At 37.9% G+C, this 15,010-nt stretch overlaps 1 protein-coding gene across 1 annotated transcript; it reads left to right on the top strand.

The window, feature by feature from the left end:
• Window positions 1–5,137: 5,137 nt before the first annotated feature.
• LOC107598415 (uncharacterized) lies at window positions 5,138–6,358 on the top strand. The gene is made up of 3 exons (XM_016289742.1): window positions 5,138–5,348; window positions 5,514–5,589; window positions 5,811–6,358. Exons 1-3 carry the CDS (start codon window positions 5,169–5,171, stop codon window positions 6,230–6,232), a joined length of 678 nt encoding a protein of 225 aa, XP_016145228.1. The 5' UTR covers window positions 5,138–5,168; the 3' UTR covers window positions 6,233–6,358.
• The last annotated feature ends 8,652 nt before the right edge of the window (window positions 6,359–15,010 follow it).

Below are 15,010 nucleotides of genomic sequence, written 5' to 3'. Positions count from 1 at the left end.
TATCCATTGCTTCCGCATTCTGAGTCTTGCAATCGATGATGGCACACAAACCAGGATGAAGACGAGGGAGCTGATGCTGAGAGAAAAGCAAGCAATTTTGATGTCAGTTAGCTACAGCAAAAACAAAGGGCATGGAGAAATCAAGAGTTTGGAGACCTGATCAGCTGAGAAAAACAACAGTAGTTGATGACAGACAAATCATAAAAGCTGTGAAAAAAAAATTAACCCTAAAATGTGGGTCTGTAAAATCACCAACAACCTCCAGACAGCTGGGGTGATGCTCTGACAATCTACTGTCCGCAGGAGACTTTGACACAGAATTACAGATGCTACACAGCAAGATGCAAACCTCTGACCAGCACCAAAAATAGAAAGGCAAGATTAGAGTTTACAAAAGCCAGTAGAGTTTTGGAACAGAGTTTTATGGTCAGATGAGACAAAGATCAACCTTTATCTAAACGATGGGAAAGCAAATGTGTGGAGAATAAAGGGAACTGCAAATGATCCTAAGCATACAGCCTCATCTGTAAAGCATGGCGGATGTGGTGTCATGGCATGGGCATGTATGGCTGTCTCTGGCCCTCTCAATTTTAATGATGAAAACATGTATGTGTTAAAACTGCTAATAATAAAATGTGACTGTAGTTTTGTCTCATTTTCATCTTTTAATCATATTTGCAAATGTCTCGACTCCACAGCAAACGGAGCAATTTTGTCTTTACTGTTTCAATACTTACGGAGGGCACTGTATATATATATATTTATATATTAGGGGTTGAACGACTTCTGATTTTTTGAAGTCGACTTTTATGTGATGAAAGTCGAGTCGAAGTCGACTAGTCGCTGATGACGTCATTAATGAACAAATAAGTCTGGAGCTGAGACAAACACCTCGTGCACAGCTACGGCTGTTGCTCCTATAACAGCTTTCTGATCAGTTCTTTTGTCTTTGGGTCGTTATCTTTCTCACAGATTTCTGCTCATTCTAAATCAGATACAGATAAAGTAGCACAGTAAAGATTACATTAATATGAATGCATTAGTGAGAGCGATTGCGTGTGTGAATTCATTCGACCTGGCAGCGTCTCTCTACTAGTAGTGAAGCTGTGGAATTTAGTTATTAAGAAATATATGCTTGAACTTTTCAGTTTCTAAGCTATTTTATTGAGAAATCACAGAACAGTGTTGACAATACATTTCCGCGCTGAATGATTCTGTGCGCGTGATGTACGCGCTACTGTCTGTAGCCTATGTGTGTGCGTTACAGTGCAGCAGCGCATTCGATTAGAACGGCGATTCATTTACCTGTACAATAATAAGCTGTTTAAAACGTGCATTCTCCCGTTCAATTTGTCACTTGAACTGTTTGAAAACGGTGCGTAAATGTGGAAGTCCTTCTAAGATTTCTTATCCTGTTGCGCCGTCTATAGGACCAGGCGTCAAGCTTAAAGCGTCATGGCAGAGCATTGAAGTCGACTAGTCGGTGCAACCCCTACTATATACTAATATATATATATATATAATTACACCAGATATGTCATTCCGTAGCTACTCATGCTCAAGTTTGAGGCAGCAATCGAAAACGATTGCTTTTAAAAAGATATCTATAAGGTAAAATGGATTAAAAATGCATGTACATAATCTTTCAGCCTAGGGTGAATATACATGAACAGCGTTTTGGGATAAATATTGTCAAATTTAATAGAAAACTATGTAAGTGACATGGGAGGGTTTTGCATACACTGACAGTCCAATGTTTTCAAATTGTAAAGACTTGGTACTAAGCTTCTTGTCCAGTGTCACCATAAAGCAGCATCAAGTTGGGGAGGAGTTAGAACTGATCAAAGTTACACTGGATAAGCCCTGTGTAGACGTATGAGTCACATTAAGGGGAAACCAGAATACAAAGACAATCAAATTTACACAGGCAACCAGAGAATATTGTTCAACTTCCTTCTGTCAACATCTGTTTGGAAAAATTTATAACTACAGGCCTACACCACTCTTTTACAAGTACCTACTTCTAATAGGTCTTGGGTCCTTTCAATTTTAAGTTGCTTTTGCTTCTCTGTTTTTGTTTTCTTTTTCTTTGGATCTGCAAAAATGAGTCATATAATGCAGGGGAAAATAAAAGCATCTGGGTTTGTTGTCTATGGAGATGGGGATTTTTGTTCTAAATTGTTTATCCATGAGAATGTTGACTGAAGGAAGTTGAACCATTTTCTCTGATTGCCTGCGTGACTATAGTGTGACCTAGTGTGACTCATAAGTCCAGGAAGAGTTTGTCCAGTGTGGATTTCGTCATTTCTCTTTTTATTCATATGGACGGTTCCATAGATGCTTTGATGACACTTTATAAAACACATTGGTCAAGAAGTGTCGCTCCAAGTCTTTACAATTAAATTTAGTGATAAACAATTTATCTACTTAACCATTTTACGGTTTTTAATTTTTTGGCAGTATTAGTAAATTGCAGTACTATTACAATCCCTATAGGGTTCTGCCATAAAACAGCTAAATTCTGTGTTTGTGCAGTCTACATCAATCCTGCATTCCAGTTAATTCATAAGTGCAAACACCTTTATTTATATAGCACTTTATACAATACAGATTGTATACTGATGCAAACTTCAAAAATGAGACAAATCCAAATTCTGCTATAAAACAGTTCTAAGACAATCATGTCTCAGTTCAGTGTTGGTTCAGTTCAGTTCAATAACTATATAAAGTCAATCAATTAATTTCAATTCGGCGATAAGCAGCTCAACTAATCACTAGTATCATTTGAAGCTTGAATCAGTTCGAGATTCATTCAGTTCAGTTCAATGACAGTTGATGTTGCAAAAATTGTCAATTTTAAACAAATTAAATTTAGCTATAAAGTAAGTTTACAGAAGACAATAGTGTCATTCAACTCAATTCAGTTTTGTTCTCATTTGATAACGTTAGTTCTGTCAAATTGATGATATTACTGAGAACTGTGTTCTTTAAACCTCAACTAAGCAAGCCAAAAGTGCAAGGAACTCAAACTCCATCAGGTGACAGAAATGGAGGAAAAAAGCTTGAGAGAAACCAGGCTCAGTTAGGGGTCCAGTTTTCCTGTGGCTAAATGAGCCAGCACAGTATGATTTATGAGCCTGCGTTACACGTCAGATTTGAGTGGATGTTATTGACTAAGATTTTTTATCCATCTCTTTTTGCTTGAAGAGATCACACAGGCATTAGGGTGGGATAACACTGGCTTTAGGTGGAAAGGAAGAGTTGGACAGAGCAGTCTGTCCAGCAGATTGAAATATGTAGAGCTTCCATCGAGCATTTGTACTTTCATTAGTTGCACCATGTAAAGGGGGCTTGCTTATTAATGTCCATAAATAACTGACCATGCCACAAATATCAGATCCAGCCCCAGACACCAGATCCTGTCAGAAAATATCAGTTTTGTCTGTTAACAGATAAACTTGTCAGCACTAGCCAAAACCCATTAATAGGAAGTCTTGTCTCGTACCCAAAACTCTATTGTCTTCTATCAGCCAAGAGTTGACTGAGTAAAGCCAGAGAAGAGCAGGAGACAAAGTAATGGTGGTAAAAAGGAGCAGAGCTTATTGGATAATCTTAGTTCTGTCATGACAACTCTCGGAGGGATTGGCATGGTAATGTACATGACAATGTTAAAGTATTTGGTCTTGGCGGAATAGATCACTGGTAGAAATAGGAGGAGGAGAAGACTCAGGTGGTGCTCCAGTTAAAAAAAATGAAATATACATGTAAATTGAGATATAGCTTACACTTCAAAAGGCTATGGTTTAATTGATTAAATATGAGCACTGCAAGTTTCAAAGTCAGGCGCCGCTTTGTTCACTGCAGTTATGGGGGAAACGGCTATATTCCTGGCGAAAAGCACCACCTGCTGGCAGAGAATGAATTTGCATTTTTCAATATGCCATTCTCTTTGTTTAGACCAAAGCCAAAAACAAACCTTATTTTAACGCAGAAAACACAGCAGTTGTAAATGTGAACTGGTGGATAGACAAGAAGATAATGAATTATAAAACTCTAAAGATATAGCCTACACTAAGATATGTTTATGTTACTAAATGAATATAATTGTTTGATAATAATTGTTTAAATTAATATAATATACAAATTGTTACTTTTGACTCCGCCAGTGCTTGTGGAATTTCACTGTAACTGTAACAAGAAACGCGGGTTGCCAGGTTTACACAACAAAACTCGCCCAATTGTTACTCAAAACTAGCCCCAACTAAACGCGTTTCGAGGGGGTCCCAAGGTAAAAATCGCGTTCTGTTCCAACCCGCGGCAACATTCCACGGGAAAACCGCGGACTTGGCAACACTGTGACGGATACTAATGTCTACAACTGACACGACCTCCGTCACAGCACGACCACAACAGCTTGAAGTTGTCTAATTTGGCACGGTCTCCCTGCTGCACTAATTTTGTGTATACATATCCTTACAAGTACAATTTTAGCTGTAAAAAAAAATTGCTCTTGAGAAAGTTTGTTTATTGTGTCGTTTTGGGATGCCATGGGATCTGGGGCCGGTTGCATAAACTGTTTAGACTCTTAAAAAGTTAGTCATCTAATTTTTTTTTTCTTCAAGACTGGTCATAACTTTTTTTATTCAGTTATGAGAAGGTAGATTGGTCTTATTTGTATTGGAAAAGTAAGACTGATTACCCCTTGGCAACTGCTAGTTGGTCAAAGTAGTTCTTGAAACAGTCTTAACGTGATGGCTAAGTTTATGCAACTGGCCCCTGATCTCTGCCTAAGTGCTATAATTATGATTAATGCATCTTCGCATAGTTTTTTTTTTCTGCCATGCAACATAAGCTAATAGTGACCGCTCGTCTCTAAAGGGATTTTTATTTTTCAAAGACATGCCAAGGACTAAGTTCAAACAAATCAAAGTCGCTGTCTTTATGTGAGAAAGAGAACCTCTGAACAAAAGCGGTTTCCTCCAGATTGATGCAATGACTAACTTAAGCCGGGTGTCCAGCGCGTTTGGACATGCAGACGCGCGATGAGTAACGGTGTCTCCCGACGAGAGGAGAGAGGGCGGTCTGTGCTCAACGTCACATGAACTATAAATAACAGCGCCACTGGCAGCCTGACCAAGTAACGTGGTTGCATTATCTCATCTGTGCACATGGCTCAAGCTGAGACGTTCGAGTTTGGCGTGGAGCAGGGACAGATGCTGCAGGTCTTGATGCGGCACTGTCAGACCATGAAGCGTCAGGAGACACGACTGCGTCTGGCCACCGCGCTGCTGCTCGCAACGTTCTTCGCGACTTTGGTGTGGATACAGTTTCACCAACAAAATACTACGGTAAAATACAAGTCGAAATTCTTTGATTTTAAACTTACAAAATGATAAACAGCCACAATATCAAACACTATCAGTCTGATGAAATCAATATGATAGTTAAATGCATCCAATAATTAGTCAAAAGGGAGGAGTTGAAAACTGTCTCTGTTTTTCTCTACATCTCAGGAAGCATTCTCAGGCGCTCATCAAGAGGCTTTGAAAACTACAGATTCACCAATAGGACACTCTGTTCATCTTGAACGTACGTTTAACTAGTGGTAAATCAGTCAAAAAGAACTTAATGTAGCCTACTGTAGGCAATTCATTTTAAGTGTCATTATACCATCAAAAAAGTAATGTCACATGATATGTATATAAGACCCCCTGAATTTTGTTTGAGAGACCTGTCAGAACATTTTTGTGACCGAGGGTCAAGCTACACAGTGTTTTGTCTTTTGACTTATTGTCTCTCTCTTAAAACAGCTTTAAGACAGATGCATGCTTGTTCAGAACAACAGCCCATCGAGTGGTTGGACGTGGATGATGGCTATGACTCCCAAAATTTCAAGCTGGAGAACCAAACAGTCCTCCACATCTCCACAGAGGGCCTGTATTTGATTAATCTTAGGATCTCATACCGTACAGCCTATGGCCAGTGTGAGCCTGGTACAGATTTGACTTTAGTGGTCAATGTCACACAGCAGCATAGAAACTATGAAAGAGAGAGAGAGATTATAAGCGCTAAGGAGTCTATGCTTTGTAGAGATTATTGGTTTCAGTCGATCACTATGAATCGAGCAATCAGGTTAGAAGCTGGCACTAGTCTCAGGGTGAGAATTAACCAGAAAAGTTGCAAGATTGTCAACTGGGTTAAAAACAGTCATTTGGATGTCACTTATGTCTAGAGTTGTTTGTTTTTTGAAAAATTCGTTTTACTTCCTGATGGCATAAATGTATATTTGAGATTAGTATAGAAACAGCATTAAGCAGGCATTTGTTTTTTTTAATGACCTATTATTTAGGTGCTTTAAGAAATACTAAAATGTTTAACCATGTGGTTAATATTTTCAGGTTTATTGAGAGGTTTACTCTTATTCTTTATGTTGAAACTGTTATTAAATAACATGACTACCCATGTACTATCCACAAAAGAGGCAGATTTTGAATATAGTTATTAAGTGTTGTGACAGCCAAATTGCACCCAAATGTTGGTAGCAGGTGAAATTATGTGTGTTTTATGTTAAAACTTTTTAAATGTGCATTTATGAACTGATTCATTAAGAGTTGTTTGTCATTTGATTTTAAAAATCAGGTCTATTAAGTTTAAGTAAGAACCCATCCTGTTCATTTTATTTACCTCTAGGTGGCAATCGCATACATCTGCATTTCAGAATGTAACATGTTTTTGTGGTTCGCTCATAAATCTGTAGACTTGTCTTGAAATTCAAACAAATAATAAGTTTTTACAAATATTTGTTTCAAAGATTCAATTTATAAAGCCACGGTCAACAATTTACTACACAACGATTTAAAGGTATATCTAGAAACAACTATGCAAAAAAACAAAAAACATACAGAATATACGAAACACCTTGTTTATTTCAGGTCACTTTAATTAGCTCTCGATTGCTTGTGTGTGTCTCCTTGATTACTGGATCAGGAAACATGCTGCATTTTCTCTGTACTGCCTGAATAAAAAACTTGTGGTAAGAGAATCTTTTGTTCTTTTGAAGTCTTTGTGTCTGCTTTTGTTCATTGAAGATGTTCTGATAGACTGTTTAGCATTGAACAGAGGCAGTCTGTAATCTGACAGACTAAAACCTCTTTGGAATAGTGATTTTGCTGAATACATGAATAGATCATTGAGACCAAGATACAGGATAAAACCAGACTGGACTGGGTGCTTCCAACGACAATGAAATTCTGAAAAGTGAAACTCTTAAACTGAACATCTGTGCAAGAGAAAATTGCCAGGTGCAGTGTGTACTAACCATATACTGTGCGGAAAAGTACACACAAATGACTTCTGCACATTAAAAGATAATGCTGAATGAAAGACCATTTATCTGGCCCAGGCGAAGAACCTATTCTTAAACAGTGTGGTATCTGTCTGACACACCTTTCAACCTTCCAGTTGGTGTTTAACACTCAACAGACTTGGTTTTGTGGAGTAAATTACTAACGGTTGACAAACACACCTGCAAATAGGATTATACTGGAATTGTATATTGCATGCAGATTGATAAGCATGTTTTAATTTCTTTTTCCATCCCCTACAGTTCTGAATCACTGGAGGGGATTTCCAGTCCAAGGATGTGTAAATGTTGTAGTATGGTTTTGATGGTACACCATAAGTTTGCAGTACTTACAGTCACTGGCTTTCTAAAAAGTAAAGACGACCAACTGAACATGTAAGGAAAAAGGACTAATGGATGTAAGGACCAAGTGATGTGACTCCGAAGAACTCAAAGTACAGCAGTAGTCAGCATGGTGGACTGATATACACCTAAATGAGAATCGAGATCGAGCACATTACATTTGAAATCTAATATTTAGTTGTGCCAGAGAGAGTCAGCTATTTAAAGTGTTTGTGATACACTAACGTTAAAGTCCATCAAACTTATTTTGCAGGAGGTGGAATTTTTTTTACAGCGAAGGCAATATCATTCATGAACAACTATTAAGATGGATCAGTCAGTAATAGAGGATGTGTGTATTAGAGGGATGTGCTCTGTGTTTGTTCTCGTGTGAGTATGAAGCGGGCTTATGTGATGTCCAATTGATGACGATGATTGTTGACTCAAGGGAAGTAGCATGTTTACCATTCATTTTCCAATAGGAGCAAAATGGAAATGATTGAAAGGTTATTACTAAAGATTGGGGTACTAAGACTCAGACTGCAAGTATGAACTCGGACGAACTCAAGTGGACTTATTCTCGAACTTGACATGACGTTTTGGACACAGTAATAATAACAAGACATTAATAAACATCTCTCATTGAAACCCAGCAATTAAGAACTAAGACTTGACAAAAAGTGGACTTGGACCTGACAATAGGGCCTTTCGCACCACAGGAAACTTTTCATAGTACCAGAACTAATTGTGGAACTACCCACTTTTCAGCGTGTTCGCACCGCCGGAACTGGGAGCGATTTTAGTACCGGACTGCCTTTTTCGAGAACCAAATTAGCTCCTACTCCGGAGCAGGGTCTAACCAGCACAACTGGTACTAATCGTGACGTAAGTAGACACTGATTGGCCAAACACGTATGAAAACGCCCTCCCCCGCCATGATTTAAAACACCGTGTAAACATACTGTAAGCATGTCAACTTATTTCGCAAGTATGGAGAACAGCGATAGATGGACGGACGCTGAAGTGCAGGCACTTGTAGCAAATGTAGCACTGCCAGTTGTCGTTGGAGATTCTTAGTCCTCCTTTCCGTTCTTTCAATCGCTTTACGTATACGTCGACTTTCCATGTCCACTGTGAAACCCGCGAGACACAACAAAAACACAGCTCCGATCACAGCGTCCTCCATCCTCCTGTTGTTAATGTTGTTCTTCTTTGTTTCTGTTGTTGAACGCCGCGCACAAATGACGTCGCTGTCGACCAGCTTACGTCACTTCTTAGTACACACTGTCGGTGCGAATGCAACCCTTTAAATGGTACTGGGAAATAGTTCGCGCAAAATCGTCCCAGTACTTTAGTACCGTACGTTTAGTTCTGGAACTAAAGCGGTGCGAAAGGGCCTACTAATGGCGCTTTTCCACCGCGTGGTACGGCTCGGCTCGGCTCAGCTCAGTGTGGTACGGCTCGGTTTGCGTTTCCACTGCAGTTCAGTGCCACTTTAGATTGGGCGGGATTATTCACATGTCGTTATAGTTGCGCCGCCTCTACTGCCGCGACTCCTGAAAAACGTTTTCATTCCGGAGTGTGGAGCATGACGTATATTGGTGACAGCATATTAAAAAAAATAATATTAAAATAAAAATAAAAAAACTAATAAAAAAAATATCAAATAACCTTTAGTTTGACCAAAGGAGTATTACACAAGGATACAATTATTTTATATACTTCATTATGTGATCTTCAAATTCTATTTATTAAACCTATTGCTTTCAAATAATTAATAATTGCATTATAGACTTTATACTGTGCTGAAGCATACTCAAGTATTGTCTTAATTGTAATTCTTTCAATATTCAACAAACTTAATTCTTTTATTAATCGCATTCTTTCTCTTTCATATGCTTCACAATGTAATAGGATATGTTCCACAGTCTCTGGTATACCACAATTATTGCAATTACCTGATTAATGTTTACCAATAATAAATAATGATTGATTAAGAGCTGTGAGACCAATTCGGAGTCTAGATATTATTGTGTCCTCCTTCCTACTTCCAAAGTTTTTCCTTCCATTTCCAACTTGTTTTTGAATGTTGTATAGATGCCGACCCTTTATGTCCCTATCCCACATCTTTTGCCATTTCCTAATCATAGCCCCTCTGATTATTCCTTTCATTTCTGCTTTACTAAGTGATATATTTATATCTATATCGGTTTGTTTTAATGCCTTCTTGGCCATTTGATCAGCTTCCTCATTTCCCTCTATCCCAACATGTGCCGGTACCCATAAAAATGAAATACTTAATCTATATTGGTGAATTTTGAACATGCTTTGTAGGATATCATATAATATGTCTTGTCTAGATGTAGACTTGCCACTTAATAAACTTATTAAGACAGAATAAGAGTCTGAGCAAATAACTGTTCTTAATGGCTGTATTTCCTCGACCCAATTAAGAGCTATCAGAATGGCTATCATTTCTGCTGAATAAACTGATAAATGATTACTTGTCCTTTTTGCAATTTTAATCTTAAAATGAGGAATGCATATTATTGAAGATATAACATTCACAGGGGATACAGTCATAGCAATAAAATACACACACCCAGAATACAAAACAATAAATACATAAAGAATAATAAAAATGAAATATAAACAGAACAAAAACAAATAAATAAAAAGTTAAACATCTTTTTAAATAAATTAAAATAAAAAATAACTTAAATGGAAAATTACACATAAAATGTAAACTTCAAAGAATACACAGGAGGTAACCCTTACATCAAAGTCAATATTTTTTCCATCAGTACTGTAGTTTTAGCAGCTTTCTTATTAAGTGATGAGCACCGAGATTAACCTCTCCATTACGCGGATATGATGTCTATGTTGATTAACCTCTCCGTCACGCGGATACGATGTCTATGTTGTTTACGCTTTGATTTGAACGAAAACAATGTATCCGTGTGAAGCAGCTGACACAGAATAGCATACGCTGTTTGCGTTCAGTGGATACTCTCCAAAATGGCACCAGTGTAACGCGGAGGAGACGAATTGTTGAATAAAGTCGTTATTTTTGTTTTCTTTTGCCCACAAAAAGTATTCTCGAAGCTTCGTAAAATTACGGTTGAACCCCTGATGTCACATGGATTATTTTACCGATCTCCTTGCTACGTCTCTGGACCTTGATCGTGGTAATTATATTGCTGTCTATGGGAGGGTCAGAGAGCTATCAGAATTCATCAAAAATATCTTAATTTGTGTTCCGAAGATGAACTGAGGTATTACGGATTTGGAACGACATGAGGGCGAGTAATTAATGACAGAATTTTCATTTGTGGGTGAAGTAACCCTTTAATGTGTTATTTCTCGTATGCTACAATGTTCAGATTTGACAGGGAACAGCAAAAGTGATACTTTTTGCCCCTTTACAGAAAATAAAAGCATTTCAAAATAAAGGTCCTTTTTTTGTGATCTTTCCCTTTCACTCTGAATGGCTGGACATTTTTGACCGGGAACACCACAAGTGTGACTAAACGCCATTTTGTACAAAATAAAAGCCTTTCAAAACAAACTCCCTGATTAAACATTAAAGTACACTAGTGTGATAAACGGTACACATTTCTCCACATTTTATTTAATATTGTGAAAATTATTCATAAATAATGCTTTTTTCACTCAAAAAATTAGGTTCCTACTCTCAGATAAATGAGGCCTACGATTAATCAGACGCAAATATAAATACAAAACCAGTCCTACATGAAAGAAAAGAAGTTGACAAAAAGATTGAATCTAATATTTGGTGATAATATAGGATAATGAGTGATTTATAAGCAATTTTTTGAGGCCGGGCCCTTTTTGCTCTGTAACATCGTAAGTGTGATAGGGTTCTGAACATAACACAAGGGTTAATAGTCAGTAAGGTAGTTGTTAAGTTTAGGTATTGGGTTGGATTAAGGGATCTAGAACATGGTCATGCAGAATAAGGCAATAATATGTAATGCTAATAAACAGCCAATATACTAGTAATATGCATACTAATAAGCAACTAGTTAATAGTAAGAACTGGACTTTAAAATAAAGTGTTACCCATGTTTCTAAACACGGCGCTTACATTTCAATCCCCATGTGTGAAGTAAAGAGTCCAGTCAAGCTATGGATAAAAATGTGAGAATATCTGAATAAAAAGGGAATCACTCATCAAAGCTCCCAGTGTCGACTGTGTAAAGAATATTTTATGGAAGTGAATCTTAATTCTATGCACTAATTATTATCTTATGTACATATAACCAAGGGGTCTTTGAGAGGGGAAGCATGCAACTCCTCAAAAGAAGAAGAAAAAAAAAACCTGGGCTGAGAAAATAATTGACTATAAATATTTGACTCAAAAATAAGACTTCTTAAAGTTCTTATCAAGCTTCTATAGTGTGCTGTGAATGTGAGGGAAGAAGGACAACATACTAGTGAAAAGTCTTGTGAAAGCTGATTACCTTGTCAATAATGCCCACCTGTCATGTTTTGTTCATCACTATAATCGGATGATTACACTGTCAATGTAATACTGAACACAGAGGTAGACTTTGCCTCTTGATTTCATAAATCCACCTCATGCCACTGATATTGTGTGCTCTTAAGTGATCTTTTTCACTCAAAAAATGAGGTGCCTACTCTCAGATAAATGAGGCCTACGATTAATCAGAAGCAAATATAAATACAAAACCAGTCCTACATGAAAGAAAAGAAGTTGACAAAAAGATTGAATCCAATATTTGGTGATAATATAGCATAATGAGTGATTTATAAGCAATCTTTTGAGGCCGGGTCATTTTTGACCGGGAACACCACAAGTGTGACTTTGTGCCATTTTGTACAAAATAAAAGCCTTTTAAAACAAACTCCCTGATTAAACATTAAAGCACACTATTGTGATAAACAGTGCAAATTTTCTTCAGTTTTTATTTAATATTGTGAAAATTATTCATAAATAATGCTTTTTTCACTCAAAAAATGAGGTGCCTACTCTCAGATAAATGAGGCCTACGATTAATCAGACGCAAATATAAATACAAAACCAGTCCTAAATGAAAGAAAAGAAGTTGGCAAAAAGATTGAATCCAATATTTGGTGATAATATAGCATAATGAGTGATTTATAAGCAATTTTTTGAGGCCGGGTCCTTTTTGCCCTGTAACATCGTAAGTGTGATAGGGTTTTGAACACAACACAAGGGTTAAACATGTATGAAGATTGTGTGAATAACAAAATCCCTTTCGCCGATAGGTTGACGTTAAAAATGTGAGAGAAGGTCACAGATTCAGGCTTGTTTTATGTGTCCTTTTATTCATGCAGGTACAGTATGTTCTCATTCATGCTTCTGTTAATACTGTTTTGAATTTATGTAAAAAGCTTAATTTTTTTATGAAATATGTTGAACACTATTTGATTTGATTATATGAGAAACATGAAAACTGTAAATGTGCTTTAGTTTGCGGGAAGTGCGATTGACGAGAGGTTGATGTTACAAATGTGAGAGAAGGCCACATATTCAAGCTTGTTTTGATTTATGTGTTCTTTCATTCATGCAGAATAAAATATGGTCTGAGTAATTCCTGTTGCTTGGTCCTGTTCATCCATACACACAATGTAGAGCTAAACAAAGATCAGTCACATGGAGATGGATGAACAGTGCTCAAGAGACTCCCAAGGGACCCATTTTCCTATCCTTGTTTATGCATTTGTCTCTTATCAAATTTAAAATAAAGATAGAGATTAAAACGAAGTATTTCAAAACATTCCTGTTAGAAAAATCCCTGTCTCTCTCCAAATTTATAGTAGTATTTGTTATCTGGCCTCTCCCTGTTTCTCAGGTTTCCTGGTGGACTTGGTCCTTCTGATCTTAAGTGCTGTGCTCTCCCAAATTCCAGAAGGGGAAGAAATAGCTAGGCCTGTTGCCTTTGCCAGCAAGACCCTGACCATGTCACAGAAGTAACCTGCGCATAGGCTAGAGTTTCTGGATTTGAAGTAGAGTGTGTGCGAAAGAGTCACTGGCTCAAGGGGCAGAGCTTCACAGTCTGACCTGACAGCAGTCCACTTGCGTATATTATGACGAAGCCAAAACTCAATGTCTGTGAACAAAGGTGGGTTTCAAAATTAGCTCCTTATTCTTTCAACATAAAGCATATTGCAGGATCCAAGAACGTTGTGGCTGACTTTTAGCAGAGATCCATTAGCAAGGACAATTAGCTCATGAATGAGAGTTACAACTACTTACTTACTGAAGCTGATGTCGTACGAGAAGAAGGAATACAGGATGTGTTTCGTCTGAAGGTTGAGTGCCACAAGATGAGTGATCAGGTTAAATGCCCAAGATGATTGGGAAATGGTGACAGTGACGCGAACGGTTCAGTTGGTGAAGTCAGTTCAGCATCTTGCAGCCACTAGCCAAGTTCCTCTTCCTATGTTCTCTCAGGATGAGTTGGAAAGGAGCCCACGCGAAACTGCAAAAAGCAAGTACTCCAAAAGTGTGAAGCGGTGCTACCCGGTGCATCTGCCAGCCGTGCGTTAAAGGGGTCATATGATGCGGTTAAAAAACACATTATTTTCCACATACTGTACATTATTGTTTCTCCTCTATGCCCCGCCTTTCTGAAACGCGTCGATTTTTACAAAGCTCATCATTCTGAACAAGCAAGGTGTGCTCTGATTGGCCAGCTATCCAGTGCATTGTGATTGGCCGAATACCTCAAGCGTGTGACAGAAATGTTACGCCCCTCACCATACTGTGATGCCCTGTCCGGCCGGAGCGATGAGACAAAAACATGAAAACCCATTGTAAACGTGGCATTCGTTGCATCCAGTGGGGACATAATTACGGATTATAATGACTTATACTGTCTTTTTGCCCGTTGCGTTGCATCCCGCGACGTAAACATAAAACCATGTCTGCATTTGTGATCGGAGAAACTACAAACAACAAGTGCTACTCTACACTGCCCAAAAAACGTGCTTTAAATATATAAAATATAAAAAGTCTTTAAATATAAAAAACGTACTTTCTTTGAGACTTACAGTAAGAACAGCTGGCATTGTAGTCTACTCTCCCAGGATCAGTAAATAGTCCTCCGTAAAATGCGCTGGACACATCTGAATATTTGGGTTGAACTGTTCTGGAACAGTGTTGTAAATACAACTTAACCACTGATTTCTAGTCGTGTCCATTTTTGGAAGGCCAAACAAAGTAGTTTCGCTTTCACAACGAAACAAAGCGTCAACCACATGTGACGACACCGGGCTGGACTCCACTTCGTCCATGGTGAAAGCCGATCCGGCGAT

Source organism: Sinocyclocheilus grahami, unplaced genomic scaffold (genome assembly GCF_001515645.1).
Source record: "Sinocyclocheilus grahami isolate Dianchi unplaced genomic scaffold, SAMN03320097.WGS_v1.1 scaffold12.1, whole genome shotgun sequence".
Taxonomy (NCBI): Eukaryota; Metazoa; Chordata; class Actinopteri; order Cypriniformes; family Cyprinidae; genus Sinocyclocheilus; species Sinocyclocheilus grahami.
The sequence above is the reverse complement of the archived record's forward strand: the minus strand, read 5'-3'. Positions and strand labels throughout refer to the sequence as shown.

Coding starts and splice junctions, on each gene's coding strand:
- LOC107598415 (XM_016289742.1), top strand. CDS start 5,169: ATGGCTCAAGCTGAGACGTTCGAGTTTGGCGTGGAGCAGGGACAGATG. Junction 5,349..5,513: donor TTCACCAACAAAATACTACG/GTAAAATACAAG, acceptor TCTACATCTCAG/GAAGCATTCTCAGGCGCTCA. Junction 5,590..5,810: donor ACACTCTGTTCATCTTGAAC/GTACGTTTAACT, acceptor CTCTTAAAACAG/CTTTAAGACAGATGCATGCT.